Source organism: Sceloporus occidentalis, unplaced genomic scaffold (genome assembly GCF_023333645.1).
Source record: "Sceloporus occidentalis isolate IW3139 unplaced genomic scaffold, rSceOcc1.0.p SCAF_8, whole genome shotgun sequence".
NCBI classification, from domain to species: domain Eukaryota; kingdom Metazoa; phylum Chordata; class Lepidosauria; order Squamata; family Phrynosomatidae; genus Sceloporus; species Sceloporus occidentalis.
The window spans coordinates 16,356,612-16,378,119 of record NW_028316988.1 but is presented as its reverse complement, the minus strand read 5'-3'; the positions used below and the strand labels follow the sequence as shown (position 1 = coordinate 16,378,119).

Below are 21,508 nucleotides of genomic sequence, written 5' to 3'. Positions count from 1 at the left end.
ACCAGGACCACATTTTGCCCACCCTACTCTACATCTTTGAAGGAGACAAGGTAGGGACTAATGACCTGGTGGTAGACAGGGCTAGAAAAACCACATCCATTTATGAGGAAATCAATAAATACATACCTGAAGCATCTCTTGTCGCTCAGCACCTTCATCCTCAACATAGACCCTGGCACGGCCACTTCTCTCATTATCCCGGATCCCTTTGGCAACCTCTGTGGCTTTTAGCCTTTCAAACCTATTGGCTTGGGAGCCGCACCACTGGTGAATAAACTGTCAGACAGAGAAAGGAATCGTGAAAATAGCTAGTACTATGATCATACAGGGTACAAGTAAAAGTTGGGTTTCATGTGAGGCAATGGAAGCATCTTTCAAGAAAGTAACTTTCGTCCCCAAAGCTTCATGATTTGTCATGGCTTCATGAACCATGGTTATCTGTCATCTTTCAATAGCTCAGATCAGTTCTTCCAAAGCAGCAACATAACAAAACATCATCCAGCAAGGCTTGGGAAAGTTTGGCCATGTGGATGCCGTTTGCCTGAAGCTGGGAAGGCTTCAGGCTAGAATCAAACATTTTGCAGAGCCATCTGGAAAAACAGACTTCCTCTCCAGTAAGGATTTATCTTATGATGGGATCAACAAATGCAACAATATGGAAATTAACAAAAATATCCAGCAAGGCTTGAAGATGTTTTTGGCAAGACTGGATGCATGCACTTTTTGGAGAGAGTGCTTTTCTCAACCTGTTGTGGGCAGGAACAGACTGTTTTGTTGTGACAGCTGGGGGGGGGGGGGGGGATGCAAACCAGCCAGCCTCCTTCTGCTCTTGACCAGAAAAATTAGTTTACTTAGCAGGAGGGGGTAGTCTCAAGCAGAGATTGACAGCTTGCGTCATAGAAAACCCTGTATGCATGCCACGCTCCTACTAAAAATATTTGCTTTAAAAAGCATTTTTGTTGTTATATAATCTACAGTGGACCTTTGTTATCTGCTGGGGTTTGGTTCCAGGAACACTCCGCTATAGATACCCAAATCTGCTCAAGTCACATTATATACATAAATAGTCCCCCTTAAAAATGGCAAATCATTTTATTTTGTACTATCATATATATTTCCAAGCCATGGATGGTTGAATCTATGGATGCAGAGTTTGTGGATATGGAGGGCCAATTTGCAGCCAAGCTATTAGAAACAACAAACTCAGGGTTGTTTTAAAGGGTACTATCTCCTTCCTCCCAAAGAAGCCAGTCACAAAACCTGGCTGCCCACATTGTTGTGTGTTCAACACACCACACGAAACTTACATTGCCCAAATCCAAGATGAAACAATCGCCGCTATTGAAGCTGTCCCAGCTGACGGGGACCTCTGTCGCTCGTGCCGTCCGCCTGCCTTTGACTTGGAAGAGTCGCTGGACAGTCACTTCATTGGGAACCACGTGCCGGAAGCCAGAAGCCACACCACCAGCCTAGAAGGGTCAAAAATCCTGATTGGTTTGGTTCTTCCCTTGAGATTAGGAACTCAGTTTTAACACAATAAAGTTGAGATAAACCCTAACACGGTGGAGGAGAAAATGGAGGGGTGGTTGGAGTACATTGCAAACAGTTTTATTTAGTGGTGGCTGCCATCTCAGTGGGGCAGTGAAAATATTCTTGGTTTTAGCTAGCTTTAAAGAAGCTGTCCATGATGCTGAAGGATTAAATCCTGACATGGTTTCACTGCTCCACAGACAGGGGAAGCACCAAATGACACTGGGTTTCCCCAAACCAGGGATGACAGCAAACTTTAATTTCCAAATGAATGGATCTATGGCCAATTTGGGAACAGGTTCTAGATCAGCTTTCTTTGAGCTACAACCAACATATAGAAGGGTAATGAATGGTAAGATGGTAACCATTCTCTTTGTATCTGACTGGCTGTCTATGAACTCTTTGGTTATGAGATATATATGACACCGTTAAACAAGATGCTGGACTGATACATACTTTGTACTTGAGGCCTGATTTGAAGTACCCCAGGAAAGTTGATGATTCGTGCCCTTGCACCTCCCGATGCTGGACTGCCTTCCCACCAAGATAATCATCTAGTTGTACCGTGAAAATAGCAGCGGACCCGCTCTCATCCTGGCTGCACTGGTCCCCTAGGAATCAGGGAAAAAGAGAGGAAAGAGGAGGGATGCAAAGGTTAGCCAACTCATGAAGTGGTGCTGGAGTTTGCATTGCTGCATGAAATCATCTGGCAAGATCCTAAACTGGTGCAAAAGGGTTGCCATTCTGAGTGGATAAAGGGCGTTTCCCACTTGTCACACTTTCCTTTCTGGAGAGTTCCTCCCTCCGATGCTTCCAAACAGAGGTCTCTTAGCACTGCCAGACTAGTCACTGTGCAACTATTTTATTTCCTTTTCTCTAAACAAGCGCTATTGTATTTGAGCTAATTCCCCTAAAATGTTGCCATTCTCATCTATATACCAATGGCATATATATATATATATGTCTGTCCTTGACTTCCACTCCACCAAATGCATCTGAGTTAGTAGACTTCAGTCTACAAAAGCTCATGCTGCCAACTTCTTTCTTTCAGTTAGTCTCAAAGGTGCTACAAGATCTCGTCACATACTCGTCTACATAAGAGGTGAGATAGTGTAGTGGTTTGAGCGTTGGACTACAACTCCAGAGACCAGGTTTCGAATCCTTGCTCAACCATGTAAATCCACTGGGTGAACTTGGGCGAGTCACACTCTCTTAGCCTCACAGGAAATAGCAAACCCCCTCCGAAGAAACTTGCCAAGAAAACTCCTTGCATCACCATAAAACAGAAACGACTTGAAGGCACCCAATAATGGCAACAGCCTTAGCTCCAAAGGACTCAGGATGATGCACATAGCTCTCCTTCATTTTAACATCTCAAAATCCCTGTGAAGTAGGTCAGAAAGAAAGAGGCTGACTAGCCCAACATCATCCAGAATGCTTCATTGCTGAGGAAGGACTTGAACTTGCATGCTTCAAATCCCAATCCATTCCTCTAACCACACAGTCTCTCTCTTAAGCACAATGAAGAAATGGCTGCCTTTGTACAGAAGAAGCCTCCCTTACCCAGCCAGAAATGGAGATCATACTGCAGATTCCCGCTCCGTTGCCGGATGGTGTTGAGGATCACGTAGGCATCTCCGGTGAAGAAATCGCCATAGAGGTTCTTTGGCACTGGCACCAAATCGAACTTCTCAATCCTCCAGATCTGAAGGCCTGGCTCCTTCCCGGCTTTGAGGAATTCGGCGTGCTCCACCATGCTAACAGGCTGAGAGAGAAAAGAAGAACTGACTGAGGGGGAAAAAAAAACATACAACTGACTCAGTTCAGTTTGGGAGGTATAAGGAAGTCTTTGTTCAAGTTTGCCACCTCCTTAAGCTGCCTCTGTGGCGAGGATGGTTTCCGCAGCTTTCCAGAGGAAACCACCCTGTAGTAGGAACGATGCCTGGACTAAAGCTTGGAAAAGTTATTTTGAAGGACCAGAATATCTCCAGAAACCCCATCCTGCAGAAGGAATGGTTGTCCAAAAATGCAATTTTTCCAAACTCTGGCCCAGACGATACTAACAAAGAGGAAGGGAGCTGTTTAAACAATCATGAAATCCATGAATTGACAGCACTGTTACTTTATTGCAAAATTTTCTGCAAAGAGTCAAGTTTTCTCTCATTTTTTTTTAAACAGTGGGGATGATGGAAGACGTCATCCAAGAAATCTAGGCTGGGAAAGAGAAGAAGGTAATTGCATCTTGAAACTTTTGCACAAAGTGCAACCCTTCCCCAGGTCCAGCTGGGTGAAAAACTCTTGGCCTGTTCCCAACATGCCTTGGCACAAAGAGCAGCCAAGCTACCCATGAGAAGCCCAGTCATTTTGCACTGTATGGCAGCATGAGTCACATTCTCAAGCATGACTCAGAACCGTGTTTTCATTACGTTACTTGGGTTACCTTTAAAAAACACAACAACCCTCATGCGGTCTAGCCACTGAGCAGCAAGAGCTCCGCTGATAAACACTGCAAGACATTGTCAACAACAAGTGACATATTTATGCCGGAGGGTACATTGGGGGGATTAGCAAACAGGTCCGGCTACATAATTTGGTTATTTTGATGCCCTAGTTTAACTCCACCTGCTTGTCTGGCTCCTTTCCCTAGTTGTCATGCTAAGTATATTCTTTGGAACCATCTCCTGCTCATTGATTCCCAATTCCTTACAGATCTCTCCTGTGTCATGACACATAAAGACAAATCTTAAATCATGAGGATAGGAGGCCTGCCAACAGACAGAACAATATACTGCAAGAAACGTACAGTGTTCAAAGCTCCAGAAGCATAACATCTATATTAATAATTGCTTGGCTTGCTGGCTGATTGCCTGCAATTTTCAATCATCCCATAATCAGAATTATTGGACAGTTGGCAGCGCATTGGAATTACAAAATGCATTCAGCAAGCTAGGACTGAAGGCAGTATATGATACAGCTAAGGCAAGGCCAGCAGCAGAGAATAAAAGCGTCAGAGCGTATGTAACCAAATTAAAATGGCTGCAAGATTTAAAAGTGCTAAGATATAAAAACCCTTCTTAAAATCCCAGAGAACATAAAAGAGTCTTTACCTAGCACCAAAATGACCATAATGTAGCAGCCATGCCCCCCAACATTTCACAGATGAAAATTGGGACACATGTGGACTGGTCATTCAACATCAGTCTGTGGTCAAGATAGGAAAAGTTATTAATGAGGAAGAATGCACAATCTATGAGAGGCTTCTGCAGTTTGCTTTTGCCTGAGCCTACTGGGAAGGGCAGGATTTCACCTATTCATCTCCTATTTTTCTCCCCATGAATTGGGTGCAAATTACTTTTGCACTTTGCACTCAGTTTGCCGCAACTGAAGCAAGCTCCTCAAAAGGGAAAACGGGAGACAGAAATGTGAACATTTAAAAAAGAGCTGAGAAAGTGGGAAGGCAAAGCCTGAACTGAGATAGTTGAGGGCATGTATGAGCATCAGGTCAGCCTCTCTATGCAAGACATTCGCAAACAGGGTTGTTGCTATTGTGTGTCTTCAAGTTGTTTCCGACTTACAGCAACCCTAAGGCGAACCAGTCACAGGGTTTTCTTGGCAGGATTTGTTCAGAGGAGGTTTGCCATTGCCTTCCCCTGAGGCTGAGAGAGTGTGACTTGCCCAAGGTCATAATTGAGTTGGGAATCGAACCCTGGTCTCCAAAGTCACAGTCCAACACTCAAACTATTTCACTATGCAACACTTACAAGTCCCTTTATATCAAAGATGTTCTTTGGGCCTCTGGTTGTTTGAACTTCAGCTCCCAGGAACCCCTGTCAGCATGGCCAATGGTAAAGGATTGTGGGAGCTGAAGTCAAATACATCTGGAGTATTAGATGTTGAAAACCACTTCCTTAGATAAGATATATATATCTTATCTAAGGAAGTGGTTTTCAATATATATATATACACACATATACACACATACACACACATACACATTGTGTCCTAGCAACTTGGAAGACAGATGTCCTCCTTCTTGTGAAAGAGAAGGGTGTGATGGGTGGGTTGCCTCTTGTAAAGAGTACATCACTTACAGTACCTGCTTTAATTAATAAATACAATTATAATTAATTGCTAAGTTTTATTTTTGCTTCTTGGAAACTATCCAGTTAGTTGGCAGCACCTTTTCAAGTGATCCAAAGTGTTTTAAATCTAACTTGACACAAGGGAACTTGTTTCCTCCCTTATGGAGATCCACTTTATTTCAGTCAAAAACTTTTGGGAGCAGCCACTCCAGCACTAGGTGTGTCCAGAGCACAAAGTCACAGATAGAATTACAGATCCTATCTTTGTTTCCTATGCATCAGGCATAGGTCAGGGAAAGGTAGAGATAGGCATTGAACCATTCATTCATTCCCCAACTGGTGCACCTTTCCCATTAACATTGCAGTTGGGAGAATGGCTAGGCTGGCTTGGGGATTCTGAGAGTTGCGATCCAAAAGAAAATCGGATCCTTTGGTCTCTTCCATAATGCACAATGCTACAGTTTGAGTCGGGAAATAAAAGCACACGGTTCCCAAAGAACAAAGCACAAATCAAACCTGCTGGAAATAACTAAACATACTGGCTGCTGAACTAATAAAGAAACTCCAGGGCACCACAAGATTCTTTGTAGTGTCTGCTGCAACAAATTTACACAGCTACTCTTCGGATAACCTACAAGTCCTGTTCCAGATTGGGAACCACTGCTACAAACAAAGAGATATATTATGCGAGAAGCATTGATGCTCCAGATCTCAAGTCCACAGTTCACTCATCCGACAATAAATACACCGGTTTCAGACACTTCAAAAGTAGAAGAGGCTGAACAATAACCTCCATGAAATATGAGCTGGAACAGAGATTTCAAAGATATAGCTGTGTTAGTCTGTAGATCAGTCTGTAGAGAGATCTTGCAGCACCTTTGAAATTAACTAAAAGAAAGAAGTTCGCAGTAGGAGCTTTCATAGACTTAAGTCTACTTCTTCAGATGCATCAGAGGAAGTAGACTTTAGTTTACAAAAGCTCCTGCTGCCAACTTCTTTCTTTCAATGAGTCTCAAAGGTGCTACAAGATCTCTCTACAGACTGATTCTTAGTCTCAGAGCTATAAGATCCCTCTACATACTCTCTACTATAAGATCTCTCTACAGACTGATTCTTAGTCTCAGAGCTATAAGATCCCTCTACATACTCTCTACTATAAGATCCTCTACAGACTGATTCTTAGTCTCAGAGCTATAAGATCCCTCTACATACTCTCTACTATAAGATCCTCTACAGACTGATTCTTAGTCTCAGAGCTATAAGATCCCTCTACATACTCTCTAAGATCTCTCTACAGACTGATTCTTTCTTTCAGTTAGTCTCAAAGATGCTGCAAGATCTCTTTGCACATTGGAAGAGAGATGTCACTCACCGAAGCCAAGAGCACAGCCAGAGCAGCAATGAGTGGAGCAAATCCCCACCGCGCCATCATCTTTGGATCTCTTATTCTGCCAATGTGCCAACCCTAGGACTTGACGGAGCTCGCTCTTCTTCTCGAATCTGCCTCTCAGAGAAGACAGAGAAGAAAGAGGCCGAAGGAGTCCCAGCGCACTCCTTTTATCTCCCATCGGTGTGCAATTGTTGGCTGGGATCCCACCCAAGGCACGCCCATTCCCAGCTGTATCGCAACACATGGACAGGCCTTGTGTTCAAGACTCTGTCCTGGCCAAAAAAATAATTGTTTCAGAAAAGACTTCCAACAGAACAGAGGGTGATTCTCAGGGGGACCGTCGCTGTGCGAGGCCCATGTGGTATTCATTACATCCAGCCACAAACAATCTGCCATTGTTGTTGGTGTGGCTGATAACTTACATAAGAGCAGAATGGTGTCTTTGGAGGCCAAAAGGACTTCTCACGCCTATGAAACTCGCTGAACAAGAATGGATTTTGAAGCTCCCATAAAGGCAAGGGCAAGGGCAGCAACCATAAAGATGAAGGGAAGCATATTTGGAACTATCCCAATTCATCTTTTGTCACCCCATTTTCCCAGCTGCTTTCAAAATGTCCCAGTTCCTCTCTTCTCCTCTGACTTTCCTCCCTTGTCTGGGGCTTATGTGAATTGCTGCAAACAGAGTTCAAAGTGCAAAAGTTGTTGGCACTCAACAGACTCGGCAAGTGGAAGGTGGAATTTGGTCCTTTCCAGCAGACTCAAGCAAAAGCACACTGCTGCACATTCTCCTACCTTGTCTGTTCTTCCTCACTCATAACCTTTGACATCTTGACCAGACTCTGAGGTTACTTGACCACATGTGTCCTTGTTTTCATCTCTGAAATGCTGGAGGGTATGGGGAGATCCAGCATGGTGTAGTGGTTTCACTGTTGGACTACGACTCTGGAGACCAGGGTTCAATTTTCAGCTCAGCCATGAAACTCACTGGGTGACTTTGGACACGTCACATGCTCTCAGCCTCAAGGGAGGGCCATGGCAAAACTCCTATGAATAAATCATGCCAAGAAAACCCCAGGATAGGTTCGCTTTAGGGTCGCCCATAAGTCAGAAACCACTTGAAGGCACACAATACACACACACAAAATGGGATCAGCATTATAACTGTTCAGGTAGATCCACAGATGGCATAATGCCCTTGTTGTCAGTGATGGAGGCTGAAATGTGTGTGTGTGGTTTAGATAATAATCACTACAAGTTCCATCAATCCATCCATCAGCCATTGTGGCTTGTAGGAACAGAAAAATGCCTCACCACAACTCACCAAAGAGGTAAACCTTCCAACTGTCCCAATTTGACTGGAAGAGTCCTCCTCTTCCACCTTACTTTTCTAGCAGCTTTTAACTATCCTGGTTTCCTTCTCCTCTTCCTCCTTCCCTAATAATACAGATTGTTAAATGCAACTTAAACTAATAGCCACATTTTTGCAACTCTACCCAAGGCCCAGATTTGGTGTAGGAAGCTTCCCCAAATGTACTGTAATTTTCTTTTGTACACAACTTTGTATGATCATACCTATATTCTTGTACGCAGCTGTCAAGGCAAGGGCTGTATTGCAATGTACAGTAAAGAAACCTACAAACTTGGAACTTTTATTGCACTTCACCTGAAGTGCAGCACTCTTATCCTTAGTTACTGATCAGTTCAGTGTCCTAAAATGTCTGTTGTTTGATTGTGTTAACCTCAAAGCCAAAGCATAAAGGCTGATAATGTGCCATCCATTCATCAAAGCCAATAGTATCGCCTGGAGGCTTGCAAGCAACCATTTAATCTCAAAGGGGCAACAAGATCCTTTTGCATACTTTGCTTTGTGTATTTGAATTCTACCCCCCCAAAACATCTCCAATTGTTTGTTTTTTGGTTTGTAACACCTTGCCTGTTGAAGAAGCCTATGGAGCTTCGAAAGCTTGCAACGAGTATATTGTGCATTTTGGCCAATAAAGGCATCACTGATGGATTTTTGCTTGTGTTTGTTGAATGGCCAACACAGCTACCCCTGAATGTCTCCAAGAAATCGGTTATTGTGCATTGAAAAAGGAAGAGTAAGAGGAATTATCTCTATCATAGTAAGCTTTGACTGAGTTTTGCAGGATTTTCTTTTTCAACTTGCTCTAATTTCAGTTGCTATTCCATATCTTTGCCCAGATGAGCAACGAACGCCCTTAGCAAGGAGATTAAGGCTGCATACGCTCTGCAGAAATAATCCAGTTTGACACCACTTCAACTGCCATGACTTAATGCTATGAAGTGCTGGGAACTGTAGTTTTGTGACACAGTTAGAGCTCTGATGTCTCCCAAAACTACAATTTCGGGGATTTCATAGAACTGGGCCATCAAAGTTAAAAGTGATGCCAACCTGGTTCCAAACCACACTGCTGAAATAATCCAGTTTGAGACCGATTTAACTGCCCTGGCTCAGTGCTAGGGAATTCTGGGATTGTAGTTTATTGTGGCACCAGAGCGCTTTGTCAATGAAGGCTAAATGTCCCACAAGACTACAGTTCCCAGAATTCCCTAGCATTGAGTCAGGGCAGTTAAAGCGGTTCCAAACTGGATTGTTTATGCAGTGTGTTCTGGATCCTGGATTATTTCTGCAGTATTGATGCAACCTAAATTAATATAAAAATATACTTTCATTCCACTTTTCATTTTTGTAACAGAAACCCCAACATAGATGACAAGATTTAGGGTGATATCTATGGAACGCTTTTGCAGAAAATAACAATATGTGGCGAGTGCTGATAGTTTGGACTGTCTGCCAGATCTGTAGATGTTGTTTCTCAATCAATTCCTCCTTTTCCCTTTCAATCTTTATCAATTGCAGGCCTCTCCAGAAATATCTGCTTGCCCAATTCTGGCTATAAAGGATCAAAGTGGAGACCAGTTTCCCTACAATCAGGCTTGGCCTCCTTTGCATCAAATATTGGTCCAGTCTGCTCTATTCAATAGTCCTCTTGCGTGATCATCCTTATCTAAACTCTCAAACTTCCAGTTTTCTAATCTCACTAGTCTGTGAATATTGCCAGAAGCTGTCTGTCCTTTAGGCCACAAGAGATTCAATTAACACTCTCCCTTCTTTGTAATGCTGAAGTCAGTTCCTAGTTCCCAGGTTCTTACTTGCAGGAAGTTTCGAAACAGAATGCAGTCATTCGATGAAATAAAGATCTTATTCTTCCTTGTACCCAGATTATGTTTTGCACTGTCCCCCACTGCATTGGGAAATCCTTCTCCTCCAAAATATAAATGATAATCCTTTCCATTTTGCAGCGTTTGCACAACATGGGTCGATGTGGAATGAGTGCAGAACACCATCACAAATAAGGGTCTGGGCCTCTACCACCCAAAATAAACCAAATCACTACATGTTGCAATACAGTCCTCGCCTTGATCCACTCACACACATTGTTTGCTGTTGTTGTGTCCCTTCAAGTCATGTTCAACTTAGGGCGACCCGATTGTGGGGTTTTCTTGGCAAGGTTTAAGTCCCGTTAAATACAGTGGCATAGTAAGATGGTATCCCTTGTACATAAAGTGGTAAAATGCAAGTTTGATTTTGGGAATGTGTATATTGCTTGAATCCATGGATATGGAGGGCTGACTGTATCACATTTTAACACATCTGAGGAAGTAGACTGAAGTCTAGGAAGGCTGACGCTGCCAACGTCTTTCTTTCAGTGAGTCACAAAGGGGCTACAAGATCTCTCTACATATTAACATTTTCATCTGAAGGATCCAACAACATTTCAATGTTAAGGATCCCTCTGAGTCCTCTGAACTAGACAGAGACTGCCTAGCCAAGTTTGGGTAACCAAAACTATAAAGAAAATCTGAAATCCATGCATCCATAACCTCTTCCCCTCTTTCTCCTGGGAATCGCAATAGGACACTGTGTTTATGTTGCTCAGTCCCTCCTCTGATCTCACAAATGTCCTAGAAAGATGTTCTCTTCAGTTGCTCTCCTTTTGGCAGAGAAGCCAAAAGTGGCCTGGAGGGGACCATTTGGAATCGCGTCTCCAAACAAAACAAGAACTTCTTTGGATGTCCTCAGATTTTTATTTTTGGTTCGTGCTTTGTTCTTGTTTTTATTCTGCTCTGATTCTCCCTGTTCCAGGCTTCCCGTCTTCCCCCAGAAAGAAGAGTCCACAGAGGGGTCACTGTTTGCAAGCTAGCAGGGCCACCTTCCCACAGTGCAGGGCAGAAGGAACCATGCCACAGTGGTACCCCAGCCATCATTAGGAGGAAGGCCATAGAAAGAGCGCGGCTTCCCGGGGGGGAGAACCCGCGTCTTGGCAGGGATCAGCCTTTCTTACCATTCAATTTTTAATAAGCTGCTGTTTACAAGTCAACTCCCTAATTACCCTTTGGATCGTTTGCCTTGCTGTAATGGAATGTACACAAACATTCCAACTGTTCACAGAGGAGGAGGAAAGGGATTTAGCAATGTGCATCAGTCTGCAATGATGCTGTCTTTTGTCCTTCTTCACTGTCTCCCCTTCTTCTTCCTATCCTATTCCTCCTCCTCCCTCTCCCTCTTTTTCTTTCCCTTCCTTTCTTTTCCTCTTCTTCATCTTCCTCCTCTTCCTTCTCTTCCTCCTCCTCCAACCACATTGGGGTGCAGCTTCTGTTCTTGTTGTGTGCCTTCAAGTCATTTCTGGCTTACGGCAACCCTAAGGTGAACCGATCACAGGGGTTTCTGGTCATGTTTCTTCAAAGGGGCTTGCCACTGCCCTCCTCTGAGGCTGAGAGAGTGTGACTTGTCCAGAGTCACCCAGTGGGTTTCTATGGCAAAGCAGTGATTCGAACCCTGGTCTCCAGAGTCATAGTCCAACACCTAACCCACTGCACCATGCTGGCTCTCAGAGGTTTAGCCACAGAGGGGCATTGTCCCTCCGAATTAGAAATCTGAACCTCTCTTTTTTTGCTTTCAGACTCACATTTCTAGCACTGCAGAGTGAAACTGCACTGAACCATGGTTTCACGCTGAATGTCAGTGCAGCCCTCTTTAACTCCATCTGTTGGTTTTCCTACTGAACATATTGGAGAAGTCAGTTTAACTTTCATTTTAACTCTGTTGTAATGGCTTTGGGCAAGTCACACTCTCTCAGCCTCAGACAAAGACAATGACAAACCTCCTCTGAACAAATCCGGCCAAGAAAACCCTAAGATTGGTTTGCCTTAGGGTTGCCATGAGTCAGAAATGACTTGGAGGCACACAACACACAAATACACACTAAGGGTGGGAATCATGTGGCCTTTCAGATGCTGTCGGACTACAAGACCCAGCAGCCCAAGTCAGCATAGCTAACACTGGGGGACATTGGGACGTAGTATTTGGATGGGAGATCGCCAACAAATACCATGTGCTATATATAAAATAAAACCACTTTTTAGTATTCTTTGCCTAAGGAAAAATCATAAAATAAGTCAATAGGTGGTTTGAAGGCACATGTATGCACACATGTGCACATAAACCAGGTTCAAAGGGATGAGAAAGGCTGGATTTATTAGCCATTTGGGATGTATCTACACTGCAGAAATAAAGCAGTTTGGTACCAAAGCAGTTTGATCTTGTGGGATCCTGAGATTTGTAGTTTTGGGGAGGTATTCAGCCTGGTCTGTCAGAAAGCCTTGTTGCCTAAATGAACTACAAATCCCAAGATTCGGTAGGGTAGAGCCGTGGCAGTTAAAGGGGTGTCAAACTGCTTTATTTCTGGAGTGTGGATACACCTATGCGGAGTGAACAGTTCAATCCTGAAACAGACCAGAAGAGGGCAGACAAATACTACTAGTTTACTAAAAAGCGCTTTCGCCAGAAGGCAAAAAATTCAACTAACCAACGTAAAAATTTAAAAATAATTCCCAAGCGGTTTTGTTAAACAAACGTATGTAAAAATAGAATATTAAAACAATAAAGTCAAAGAGAAAGGTTAAAATATTCCAAAGCGTTGGGCGGCAAACCTATTAATATTTATCGATTCAAAGTTTGTGAGCTTCATACCTTGTCCAAAAAGTTTTGCCCTTGCAAGCTTGAAAAAAATACATGTTCCTCCTAAGAAATCAAATTCCAGTTTCCAGGAAATTTGAGGCAATTTTGTCCTCTGTATTTACTGGAAAAATGTGCGATGTCAAGGGGTTGTTGTTGTTATTAATCTATTTATATTCTGCCTTTTTTGCCCTCCAGCAAAGGCTGGGATTTACAGCCGCTCAAACTAGACCTCTTCCACAACTGTATTTAGGATTCAAAGCTTGGGAAAGTTACGTTTTGGACCACAGTTCCCAGAATCTCCCAGGCTGGATGATTCTGGGATCTGCGGCCCAAAAAGTTACTTTCCCAAGCTCTGTTTGAATTATGGTCAAATAAATCTGTGCCTTCAGGGGCTAACTTGGCTGGAGACTTCTGGGAGCTATAGTCCAATAAGTAACGTTCCCAAGCTCTGTTGGAACTGTGGTCAAATACCTTTGTCTCCCCGGCTGAACCGGTTTACGGGTCACAACCTAAGCAAACACCTTAAGACAACACAAAAGAGTGTTCCCAGAGACACTCCCAGCCACAACTGTAGTTGTAACTCAGACACAAAGCTAATCCGCTGTCTGAACAAACTGAATAGCATCACACTTGTCCATTAAGCATAAAGTTCCTATTCAGTTGGAGAGATCTGGATAGCAAATTGGCAGCCTATGGACACAGATCCCTCCCCGAAACCAGAAAATAAAACCTTTGGGGGACTACGCTTTCCAGAATCCAGAGCAACCATGGCCAATGTATATAGCATACTGCAACAGCAGTGTACATACAACTCAGTCTGTTGTTCGTTGTTGCGTGTCTTCAAGACATTTCCGATACTAAGGCGAATCTATCACAAGGGTTTCTTGGCAAGACTTCTTCATTTGTTTTTCAGCTCAGTAACATCTGGCAACCTGTTCTCAGTTCTATCCCTGGGCACTTGCAGGGTGCATTTACATTCAGAATATATACTTAGCCTTCCACGTTTATATGGTGCTGAGCAAATGCTGCAATTCCTGAAATCCAGTTTTGCCTGAGGCTGAGAGTGTGTGACTTGTCCAAGCACACTCAGTGGCTTTCATTGCCAATCTGGGAATCGAACTCTGGTCTCCAGAGTCATAGTCCAACAGTCAAACCACTGTGCCACACACACAAACACACTGTACAACCAGCGTGACACGGTGGTTTGAGTGTTGGTCTGCAACTCTGGAGATCGGGGTTCGATTCTCCGCTTGACCATGAGATCCACTGGGTGATACTCTCTCAGCCTCAGGCAAAGGCAATAGCAAACTCCCTAGTCTGAATAAATCTTGCCAATGACTTGGAAGTACACAAGGACAAAAACAATATAAGCTTGGTTTCCAGTTTACAAAGCTGGCCTCTTTAAAAACCACCTCTCAGATGGTTTCCCAAGGCTTTGCTTGCGAGTTCCTAATATGGGTCGGTTGTTTTCTAGCCCTCTCTCTCTCCATGAGGGCTTTGCACACAGTCTTGGAAATGCCAGCAGTGCTCTGCCTGGATGGTTTTCCAGCTCTTTGCGGTCAGAGCGGAGATGGAAAAAGCTGGACAGGCCTGACTGTTGGGAGGAAATTCTCTTTGCAGATTTCCAGATTTGCCTTCTGCAAAAGGGTAATTTGGTTTGGAGCAAGAATGGCCAAACAGAAAGAGGATGGCTAGGAGGACACCACAAGAAAGCAATCTGTCGAATCCTTAAAGGCTATCATTCAACAAAGACGGATTGATCCATAAAATAGAGGTACAGTATAGGTCTTCTTAAATTGCAATTCCCTGCAATCCTAGTCCACATAGCCAATGGTGAAAAGTGCTGGGTGTTGTAGTTTAATAATCACATCTCGAAGGCTTCACAATTCTCATCTCCATGTCCAATAATATCATGTACCCTCCAACTGTCCCAGTTCGGCAAGGACAGCTCCGATTAATCCTCCATCATCCCACTTTTTCAATTGTTTTTAAAACATCCTGGTTTTTCTCTCCTCTTCCCACATTTGTCCTCAGCTTACTTGAATTGCTGCAAACTGAGTTCAAAGCCCAGAAGTAGTTTGCGTTCGATTCCGGGGGAGAGGATGCAGGCCAACATTGTGCCCTTCCCAGTCGGCTCAGGGAAAAGCAAACTGCTGCAGCCTCTTCCGGTTTTTGTGTTCATCCTCATTCATAACTTTTGGTGTTTTTGCTTGGCCACATGTGTCCTGGTTTTCAGGAGTATTGGGATGGTACGATACCACAAAGCTAGTATGTTCTGCATTCCCTTGTTGTTGTCGTGTTGTTGTTTCCAACTCACTGTGAGCCTAAGGTGAACCATCACAAGGTTTTCTTGGCAAGATGTGCTCAGGGGAGATTTGCCATTGCTTTCCTCTGAGGCTGAGAGAGCGTGACTCAATGGGTTTAATGGCCGAGTGGAGAATCGAACCCTGCTCTACTACTATGCATGCTGGCTCTCCCCTGCATTCCCTTATCCACAGCCAATTCTAGTGCTTGAGAAAGCAATCAGGCTAATGGCTGAAGTCAGTTTCACTGCAGCTCTTTGGCACTGCCTAACTATTCAGTCATTTATTTTAATATTCTCCACTTTGCACAGCAGGGTTAATGAAGAGATTGTTCCTAGGCTGCTGAGTCACTTGAAAGGAAACACACAAGTCGGGTCTGGTCAGTTTTGCTTTTTATGGAGGCTTTGATCCGACCCGTTGCAACGTAAAAGTAAGCCTGCTTGAATACAGGGGGGATTACCTCTGAGTAAGTGTGCAAAGGATGAGACTGGAGAGATTGCTTTGGAATGTGGCTTTGGCTGCATACTGTGCTCCTAGCTTGCAGAGATCTGACTTTAACAGAAAACAGATTCACAGAGGATGCAAGCAGCCTTAACCCATATGGCTCCTCTGCCTTTAGGCAAAATATTCATTCCCTTTCCAACAAGCTCAGGCAACACGATACCACCTCCTTCCTATATTTGGCATCTGAATCATGAGTACATATGTGTGTGTTGTATACTGATCTTCCAGGCTAAGTGTGTGTTGTGTGCCTTCAAGTCATTTCCGACTCATGGTGACCCTAAGACAAACCTATCATAGGGTTTTCTTGGCAAGATTGGCTCAGAGGAGGTTTGCACTTGCCTTCCCCAGAGGCTGAGAGTAGGTGACTTGCCCATGTTCACCCAGTGGTTTCATGGCCAAGTGGGGGATTCAAACCCTGGTCTCCAGAGTCATAGCCCAACACTGAAACCACTACGTCACACTGGCTCATATGAGTTAGTCCCAACTAGAGTAAATATACATAGCCTCCAACATTTTAAAGATGTGTGACGTGTGGCCAAGCAACATCAGAGTATAGTCACCATGTTATTCATGAGGAGGAAGAACACATAGGTTTGAAGAAGGCGCCATAGTTTGCTTCTGTCTGAGTCTTCTGGGAAGGGCAAGAATCCACCTCTCCTTGCCTCTTCCTCCTTTCCAAATTCCATGGAGTGCAAACTACTTTGCAAACTACTTTGAGCTTGTAGCAACTAAAGAAAGTGGAGGAGAAAGGGGGAAAGTGGGAGGAGGAGAGGGAAACTGGGACATTTTAAAGGCAGCTGAAAGAGTGGGAAAGCAGAGGATTAATGAGACAGTCAACTCACCAATTCAATGCTGCGCTGGCTCTCCTATGTGATATATATATATATGGGGGGCAGGCGGAAGGGTTCCTACCCAAATCTCCAGTCCAAGGCCTGCAAGAACTCAGATCCAAGTCTGCTGTCACTTTGTAAAGTGCTGGCTGAGAGAGACACTCCTTTTGTCTGCCTGACCTACCTTGCAAGGTTGTTGTGAGGATAGGATGGAGTAAAGCCGTGTGTGCCACCTTGAGGTCAGTGGAAGGGAGAAAGGCTATGAATGTAACTAGTAAGACATAATAAAATACATTGAGGGTGCACAAAAAGAGTCCATCCATTTGCACACATTTCCTTCGACCCCAAGAATCTCAAATCAAATACCATTCAATTTAGTACTTATAAAAAGGAATAAAAGAGTGTCAGCAGATATCTCCCACCCGTCCCTTTATTTGATAGAATTTCCCCAACCCACCGATCCGTTCAAGTCATGCCCAAGGAAGATGTCTTATATTATATCATGCATAGAAGTAGGTTTTGAAAATGAAAGGAGGATTTAGATGATCAGGGAGAGGTATATATACTGCATAGAAAGGGGGCAAAGCTGGAAGTTTGGATGAGAATCCATGGTTAGCAAAGTTGGATTTATTTCATAACATCCAAAAATAAAGCAAGTTAACATTCCAAGCAGTTTATTCGAAGCGGATCTTACTTACTACCTTGGCGTCTTTGACACAAGTCATCCCCATAACTTTTTTTTAAAACACTCTTCCCTAGGAGACATTTTAAATAGGGTTTAGGTTGCTGCATTATCTTTCTTTTCCTTTTTAAAAGGTTCTTTTTCTTGCAATATTGATCGCTACATACAGTATTTAAAACAGACCCAAGACAATCTCCTTTTGCAAGTGTGTGTGCAATGCATTCCCTCCAACTCTATCAATTGGAAATCCCAATGAATCCTGTATCGTGCCACTTTTAAAAGGTCCATATTGCTTCTTGTACAAACAATATGGAGCCATTCCCAAGCGTTTGCTTTGCATTTGAAATATAACTTCATTAAGGGGTTTATCACACGGGACGAATCCCGTGCAGAACCTAGATTTAAAGTGAAAATAACCCGTTTTTGCGGATTGTTTTTCACATGACTTGTCTGAAAAATAACCCGCATTTGTGGGTGTTTAGCGGATTTTAAAACCCTGTTTCTGCACAGGATTTGCCGCTGTGTGATAAATGCCATAGGCACGATTGCAGAGAACTTAGTGTACAATTGGCCCTCTGTATCCACGGATTCCTTATCCAAGGGTTACATATATTTAAATATATATATAATTTCCAAAAAGCAAGCCTTGATTTTTGCCATTTCATATAAGGGACACCATTTTACAAAGTATATAATGGGACTTGAGCATCCATGGATTTTGGTACCCATGGCGGGGTCCTGGAAGCAAACCACAGCCGAGGCCAAGGACCCACTGTATTTCCATTGCTGCAAACTGAGTTCAAAATGGAAAAAGTAGATGATGATGATGATGATGATGATGATGAGGATGAGGATGAGGATGATGATGATGATGATTTTATTATATTCCACCTTTCTCCCAATATAGGCCTTTGCATTTAGTTAGCTCAGTGCAGGGAGAGGAAAGGAAAATGGTGGTGGAACTCTGCCCTTCCCTGTCAACTCAGGCAAAAGCAAACCGCTGCAGCATCTCCAAGCTTGAGTATCTTTCCTCATTAATAACTTTTGCTATCCATGTTGCTTGGCCCACATGTGTCCCAGTTTTTATCTGTGGCATGCATGAGGGAACGCCAGAAACATCACAAAGAGAACTCCCATAATAAGCTCAATTATGAACGAGAACAACAGCAAAACTTTTGCCTTTCATCAAAAGTCCATTCAAGCAACTGCCTCCTTCGGTTCCTGGCATTAAGGACGTGGGTGCTATTTTCATCTGCTTTTTTGGCAGCCAGCCTGAATTGGTCATATAACGCAGGCAGCAGGAAACAAGGCTTTGCCAGTCATCCTCTCTCCATCAGCAATTCCACTCTTGAAGAAGGAGGCAAAAAGGAAAGAGAGACACAGCATCCACGAGGGCAGGCCATGAAAGGAAATGTTTCTGGGTTTCGTACGAATATATACTACTGCATTTTGATTCAAGACAATAGTTTATTATTCCTCCGGAAATGTTTTCCCCTCCCGTTCCCAAAACGTTCGATTTCTGGTTCTGGGGGAATGAATTGTTTCTGTCACTACTTTCCAAGTTTAATTTCTGATTTGGAAGTCCCATTAAATACAATGGCATACCAAAATGGTGTCCCTTATATAAAATGGAAAAATCAAGGTTTGCTATTTGGAATGTATACTTTTTTGGGAATATTTTCAAGCAGTGGATGCTTGAATCCATAGATAAAAAAAATCCATGGATAAGGAGGGCTGACCGTAATCCAGTTTGACACCACTTTTAACTGTAACTGCTCAGGGCTAGCGAATCCTTGGAATTGTGGTTTGTTGTGGCTCCAGAGAAGGCTAAATATCTTCCCAGAATTCCATACCATTGAGCCATGGCAGTTAAAGTGGTGTCAAACTGGATTATTTCTGCAGTGCGGATGGAGCCAGAGTCTCGTTCTGGGTTTTCGGAGACAAATATTAGAATGTGAGCTCTCTCTCTCTCTGTTTCTCTTAGGAGACAAAAGCAGGTTATAGAGGGACGAAAATATGAGTGGAATGGAACTGCCAGCTAGCCGCAGCCATAGTCTTTAATTTTACAGACCACAAAACATTCCCAGGAGAATGGCAATATGGATTTTTTATGCGCATGCAAAGCAATGTATGAGCCTCGCCTCCCTTCATAACCACTTATTTGTCTGATGGAGCTTGGAAGAACTAAACAACCACTGGGTCTGCCTTTGGAGAGGGTGCGCCTGCCTTGCCCTCCATCATCCCAGGAATAATTCCATCTCATCCAAGCTCCATGCAGACAATTGCTGTCCTTTGCTTTCACAGCATCGGCTGAACACTACAATTATTCTGACTGTAATCACATCCCACCAAAGCAGTTTCTCCCTTCTTGAATCTCATGCTAAAAATGACAGCAATGCACAAGGCCCTGCCTGCGTATTCCAGTGTGCCTCTTTTCTTTGGGACTCCAACTCCCATCAGCCAGTGATGGCAAGGGTTGGGAAGGTGGTGCACTTCAGTCCAACAATATTTGGAGGGCACCAAGGCGAGGAAGGCCTTTCTGCTTAAGATTAATCAAGAATATTTCTTCTGCAAGGTTGGGAGGGTTGCGACAAGTCATGTTGAGTCACGGTCTCCTTTTCCACCTCTTCCTTCTTAGGAATTTAGTGGGATGTAAATCACAGCTGTGGCAGAAGGGGAAAAAGAAATCCCGACACCCCCTGCTAGTTCGAAGGGCTGCCAAGAATGCTTGTGCCTCGTAGGCGTTCAAGAAGAGGTTGGACAGGCAGCTGACTAGGATGCAACCGGGTTTTTATTTTTGGATAGTCAGATATAAGGGGGTTGGGTCCTCAGTCTATGAAAATATCCCCAATCCCTTCTCAAATGAAAAGAAACCACATGAGTGTGAAGCAGTGATTCCCAAACTTTGATCACACAGATGTTTTGGACTTCAGCTCCCAGTATTCTTGACAGTTGGCCAAGCTGGTTGGGGCTTCTGGGAGCTGAAATCCAAAACATCTGGAGGACCAAAGTTTGGGAAGCACTGGTGTATTATTATTGTTATTGTTATTATTACACAATTTACACTTTCATACAGAGACCATCATGGCATAGTGGTTTAAGCCTTGGACTATGACTCCGGCGATCAGGATTCAAATCCCAGCTCAGCTGTGTAAACCCACAAGGGCCTCATTCCCACTACCTTTTAAACCAGATCACAAATAGTTTTGAACCATTTTAAGTGACCCTGGTTCGCACTTGAACCTAATCACTGAAGCGATTCGGAAAGGGGGGCCATGCGCTAGACTCATTTCACCCACATCTTTTTGACGCTAATTTTTTCTGTGTCTTTTTGTATAAATCAATTCCGCGTAAGTGCGAACCAGATGCAGACTGGAATCAATTTAAATTTGCCCTTCGGCCGGCTGGAGCGGGTCCATTTTGAATCGACTCATTCGTCAATGTGAACCACAAGTGGGTTATTTTATTTTGCAGCAAGAAAATATGATCGGGGCAAATATAGTGTGAACTGCGCCCCGCTGCCGAACCGATCCATCAATTCAGATTGCAAAGCGATTTATTTGTAAGTGGGAATGAGGCTTAGGGTGACTTTGGGTAAGTCCCACTCTCACCCTCAGAGGATGGCAATGGCAAACCTCCTCTGATGAAACTTGCCAAGAAAACCCCTTGATATTGGGATCTCACTCAACAAAAGTTTATTCCTAGCCATTGCTCCGTATCTGTTGCGTTTATGGATCACGGCATTGGGAGTTAAGGCTTTGTTTTAAAGTTTGTTTTGTGGTTGCAGTATCGAATCTGGGCAAAGCGTAGGAGTGTGGTTTTGTGTGTGTGTGTGTGTGTGTGTGTGTGTGTGTGTGTGATAGAGGGAGGAATAAATTGTTGACATGGATATGGTCCTGCTCCTCCCAGGCAATACTATGACTCACAGTTCTGCCTTTTGGGATCCATCCTTGCCACCTGTTCCTGTGCACTTACTGCATCCATCCACAACCACACCTCTGAAGCCGGATTTAGGCATGAACTTCAAACCCAAAACTCCTGGGCATTGTAAGTTTAAGCTAACTGTTTGGAATAAGAGATGGGTGGGGTATAATTGGGCTCTTTTGCCTATTCAAAAGCTACAATAGAACATAGAGCATACAAT

The 21,508-nt window shown here is 43.6% G+C and overlaps 1 protein-coding gene across 2 annotated transcripts in view; it reads right to left on the bottom strand.

The window, feature by feature from the left end:
* GSN (gelsolin) overlaps positions 1 to 21,508 on the bottom strand; it is a 34,018-nt gene that overhangs the window by 8,900 nt on the left and 3,610 nt on the right. The window contains exons 1-5 of one of the 2 annotated variants that reach the window (XM_089534975.1): positions 6,985 to 7,150; positions 3,094 to 3,295; positions 1,987 to 2,141; positions 1,308 to 1,469; positions 127 to 276 (exon numbers count right to left, since the gene is read on the bottom strand). In XM_089534975.1, the coding sequence (XP_089391101.1) occupies positions 127 to 276; positions 1,308 to 1,469; positions 1,987 to 2,141; positions 3,094 to 3,295; positions 6,985 to 7,044 (729 nt within the window). In that variant the 5' untranslated portion in view covers positions 7,045 to 7,150. Of the gene's footprint in view, positions 1 to 126; positions 277 to 1,307; positions 1,470 to 1,986; positions 2,142 to 3,093; positions 3,296 to 6,984; positions 7,151 to 21,508 lie in introns of those variants that run through there. The other variant, XM_089534976.1, reaches the window with a different exon arrangement.